The following is a 5,173-nucleotide window of genomic DNA, read 5'->3' on the forward strand; positions in this document are numbered from 1 at the left end:
ACCAGCACAGATGGCACCAACACGATACAGAGCTGGAGAAGGTTTCAGAGAGGTTTCTTGAGTTGCAAAAAGGAGCACCAGATGCTGCTCACGTGGAACATGCTGCCAGAAAGACATAGCACAGGTAACCAAAGATTGGTAGATTCAATTATTTTTTTCCTCTTTCCTCCAAACTGTAAAGAAAAAAAAAAGGTACTTTCACAGCAGCAGTTGATGGCAGACATAGTGTTATAGAACCAAGTTTTCTTCTAAGGCATGCAACGCTCGCTCTCCCTACTCATGCCTCAATTTTTAACGACCCTCTCCCCCAGCACATCCCTTTCCAAGGCCTTGTGCTAGGGCAGACAAGCGCCCGCAGCAGGCAGCCCTCCCTCTGGGCATGTTTTTGTACCCTCCTAAGGTTCCTCCTGTTCAGGGAAATGACAGCCGCTAGGCAGCCTGGCCGCTTCCAGCACACTCTGTATCACGGACACATTTTGGATACCTCAGTAGCTGCCAAGTGGTACTGATGGGAATGAAAACATTAGATAAATTGCAACAGCCATAGTCAAAGTACGTTTAAAAATGAGCAAATAATGTAGAAAAAACATTTGGGAGCTCATTATGATTGAAGGTACATCTGTTTTCTCCAGGCACTCTCTTCTCAGGCACTTTCACCAATTTTTCCTCAAGTCTTCTGTAACTGAGCTTAAGAGCAGTACACAAAAAACCCCAAAACAACCCTAAGGAATAACTTTCACCTTAAAGGACCTCCAGGTTGATACAACCTTTCAAGTTACGAGTTTCAGTGTAGGTGGACTTATTCATCACTTTAAAATCAAGATGTCCAGATGCTTGAACATGGGTTTTAATCCCAATTTGCATAATTTCAGATTTTTTTTCCCTTAGCTGTTCTATCTATTCAATTTCCAAGGGCATATAAATAGCTTAAGACAGTTTTAAGTGTCTGGGCACACAGATGCCCAGTACTGGCTGAAATGAGCAACACTAGCCATGTAACTTCTTAAAAGCACGCATCTGTAAAAGTACATGCTTATCAGTATTATTTGACAATGCCCCTAAAGGTCTTGCAACCTTCATTTTTTAAAATATATATCCTCCCTCCACTGTAAAAATAACTTGCTTGTCAACTGCAAGAAATCTTGGACTTCCACACTTTCTTCATTCAATTTGAAGAAAATAGGTCCCTTACTAACTACACAGGAGAAAACATAGGAAAAGACAGGTGCTGCCATTCAGACATACGTGAACTTTATAGTACAAAATCTAAATTCAGCACTTCAGTTTCAGATACATCAAGTAATTTTTAGGTCATGTCCCCTTTTGCTTAATGGTTTTGATTAAAAAGTGGGAATTATATGCCACATAGCTTAAGGACCTGTAATTAGGCTCAAGTCTCAACATAAACTCCCAACTTCAAACATTCCAAAAAGCAAGCATGCTTGAACACAAGTCACCCATTTCCACTGTGTTAATGCAATCACTCATTATTGTAACTTGCAAGGCAACTGTGTTGCTAGACATCTTAAGTAGGGAAGTGTTCCAGGTCACTACTTAAAGAATAGTGGAAGTTTTTTTACAAAATGTGGAGTAATTTAAAGCATTTGAACGGCAACTTGTCAGTCTTTCAAACACTGACATATATTCTAACCAGAATAAATACTTTCCATTTATGCCTTAATTTATATAGAAAAAAATTGGTGTAATTGATTACTTCTCATCTAAGAAACCAAGAAAGTAATCTTGTTCATTCCCAACCATTTCAATAGCAGACTGCTTTCAAATGTCAGGATCCGAACTACTTCAAATACCTCGGTATGCAAATACTTCAACTGGCGTTGGGTACAGAGTACTGAGCAGTCTGCATGGTCAGCTTCAGAGAACGTGACAAAAAAACCCCACATTTCTGCGTGTTCCAGGGAAACACTAGAACCCAACATTTGGACATTAATAAATGAGACAGACAACAATCCTTGGTCAGAAGCAAAAGTGAACTTATGATTACAATTTAAAATCAGATGTTAAACCATTTGTTTTAAAGAATCAGAACAAGGACACAAAGTCATACATAACTAGAAGTTCATTTTATTTCTGCGCCTTCTGTGCCTTCTGCACCTTCTCTGACTTCTGCACCTTCTCTGGCTTCTCTGACTTCTCTGGCTTCTTGCCTTTTTTAGAAGACAACTTCTGGAGCTTCTTCATTTCATGTTTGATGATCCTGTTTCTCTGTAAAAAAGGACAATGTTTACTATTCATCAGAATGAAAACAGCGACAGCTCATAAATACTATGCCTTCATTTCAATTCTAAGCTTTCAGATTCTGCCCTTTCTTATCATCACCCTTTGCTAATCAATTATATTTTTATTATATAGACAAAAGATCTACCATGTATTACATTTAAAATATAACATTTCACCTAAAACTGTTCTGGCCTACCAAGTGGACAACATCATCCTGGCTGGTAATTTGGGCACCCCAGTATTTCATTTGTAATGACTTTCGCTATAGAAATAAATCCTAACAGCAACCCATCACGAATACCTGATTTCATCAGCAGGTAATGGCTTCCTCAGCTATAACACAGAGGACTGACACACAGATCATGCGGGTTCAAGTTTGATCAACTGCTGAAGAGAATGTGGTGGCCAATGAAGCATGAAAAATTCAAGTCATTCACATACTTTGTGTCACTCCATAACCCAAGCCAGACATAAAGGCTGCTAACATCTGTATGTGACTCTAAAGTGAAAGTTACAAGCATTAACCCCATTAAAGAAGCAACACGTAAACACTTACCATTTTCTTCGCTTTCATAACCTTGTAGCGATCAAAGTCAGTCATTTTTGCTTTCTGTTTGGAAATAATCAATCATGAAGTTACAATAAATACATATGCAAGAAGTCAAACTCAAGTGTTTCAAAGCATTCCACAAGTAACTCTGACCATCTCCAAATTGGGTTTAACTGCACATCTGGAACTAGCTCACAATTTAGGGCCTTTGCTGGGAAGTGATGGTGCAGGAAAAAAGTTGGTTATAAAAACAACTGAACAAAACCACATTTGCTGTTAAAATACAAGAAGTTGAAGCTGATAGGTAGCAACTTTTAAAAATCTATGCCTTGTCTATCTTGAATCTTAGCCTGCAATTGAAAACACATAGTTTATTAGATTGCACCTAATTTTAATACGCAAAAGCAGTACAATGTGTATTACTCATCGAGTGAAAAACGGTACCTTTTCTCGGGCTTCAATCTTCTTTGCCCATCTTGTCGCTGCCCATTTTTCATTTATATTTTCCTTCTCCCAGGCAAGTCGCACACACTTCTGACGAGCACTGCGTTAGGACAGTCACAAAATTATATTCACAGTCTTTATAAAAGAAGGTTCTCTCTGATGCTGGCCCATCAAATTTCATACAAGGGAGGATCACCCTTCTAAATTACTTCAGAAACTTTAAGTCAATGCCATATACATCTGTGTGGCCTAATTAATATTTTTTTTGTGTAAATGCTTTGCTAGGACTGAACAGATGAGCAACTCCAAGAGGCATACTCACACACTATTCCTAGCACTGCTTCGGAATCAGAAAGGCAGCAATTTTTTGTTTCTAAATTACAGAAACTCATATAGTAACTAAGCTAAACAGAATGAGTTCAGCCTCCTGCAATTCCAGCACAGTTCTGTAGGCAGGGAATGCATTTAAAGTCTGAAGGTGACCTAAGCAGTAGTAAAAGCAAAGCTGCACAGTGTTTACTGCGACTGCTTTTCCCCATCACCACCCAGTCCGTAACTATCTGCAAGTTGCCTAGGCCAGTGGGTTATTTCCTTTGCTCCTGCACAGTGGTTATCAGCCAATATTGGTAATGAAAACTTAAACGTATTCAACGATGATAACACAGTCTGCCAAATTTTTACTGCGCACACATGTTAATCCATTGACTTAACATTGTATGAACTTTCTATATTTAGCAAGCATCAGATCAGATAATTCAGTCATCAAGTGACAGCATGGTTTTTTTTTTACACAGGTCAAAAAAATGCCAACAACTCACCTGTGTGGGAACTTGAGAACAAAGTCAGTCAGCTGCATGCACTTGAAGGGCATAGCCTGCCTTCTGACACCACTGCAGGGGCCATCAACTAGTGCCTGAAAAAGGAAACAAACGCAGAGCTTTTGTAGCAGTTTTCCCATCATATCAGACTTAGACAGCAGCTTCCTAATAACGTATGAACAATGTCTTGACAACAATGGTCCAAAATTGAAGTAACAATCTCGGGTTTTGTCTGCATAACATTTAAGTCTTGCACATACAACCCAAGCTTTACAAAAAGAATTTTAAAGGCCCATCTTTGTCTTTGGAAAAAAAAACAAACTGAACTTTAAAAAAAGCAAACAGAACTAAGATGACATACTTCATCTTGCCTTTTTTCCCCAGCTTTTTCAGCAACATTAAACAAAAAGAGTCCCCTAGCCCAAACATTTGCTTTAAACATACATTAATGCCATTCCATTCTTAAGTTTTAGACTCCAACTGACATCACTTGTCCACTTCTAGGAAACACAGCAGAGAGGGGAATATATCACTTGCCAGTGAAAAAAGCTTGCTACTTAAAGTTTCAAATACAACAACAGCTGTTAAATCCCATCTTTTGTCAATTGCTTATTTCTTTGAAAAATCTATTAACACAAAATTTCCTTTAAAATCAATACACTCTGTCTTAAGTATACAAACTTCTATTAATGCAGAAAGGAGAAAATAAAGGTACAGAACTCATAGCTTACCCTGTTTTGGTCAATAACATCCACAATGGCCACCAGCTTGCCTGCATGTGGCCCGAAGGAAATGAAAGCAACTCTGCCAATCTCGACAAAGCGTTTGAACACCTGGGAGCAGCAAGAATTGACAGGAGTTAGGCGAGAATATATCGAAGGCCATTGATTCAAGGCTCTCACAGCCTTTAAAACATCTTCCCAAGCATTCGAACTGCACAAAACCCCTTCGCTTGAGCAAAGGGCCCGCGGTAACGCCCTCAACTACTGTTTGCCGGCCCTGGCCCTGCGTGGAGGCCGCAGGCATGCGGACCAAGAGGCGCTGGGGAGAAGCCCTGAGCTCCACGAGTAAAGAGCCAGGGGCGGACGCGCAGGCCCCGACCGTGCCAGGCACTGTCCCC

The 5,173-nt window shown here is 39.8% G+C and overlaps 1 protein-coding gene across 1 annotated transcript; it reads right to left on the minus strand.

The window, feature by feature from the left end:
• Positions 1 to 2,085: 2,085 nt before the first annotated feature.
• Positions 2,086 to 4,958, minus strand: RPL14 (ribosomal protein L14; the record flags this gene model as incomplete). Its single annotated transcript, XM_010293649.1, has 5 exons — positions 2,086 to 2,226; positions 2,798 to 2,851; positions 3,236 to 3,335; positions 4,054 to 4,148; positions 4,785 to 4,958. Coding segments are annotated over 5 exons (564 nt in total), but the record flags the coding sequence as incomplete, so codon positions are not given.
• Positions 4,959 to 5,173: the final 215 nt, after the last annotated feature.

The sequence above is a fragment of the Phaethon lepturus genome, unplaced genomic scaffold (genome assembly GCF_000687285.1).
Source record: "Phaethon lepturus isolate BGI_N335 unplaced genomic scaffold, ASM68728v1 scaffold36730, whole genome shotgun sequence".
NCBI classification, from domain to species: domain Eukaryota; kingdom Metazoa; phylum Chordata; class Aves; order Phaethontiformes; family Phaethontidae; genus Phaethon; species Phaethon lepturus.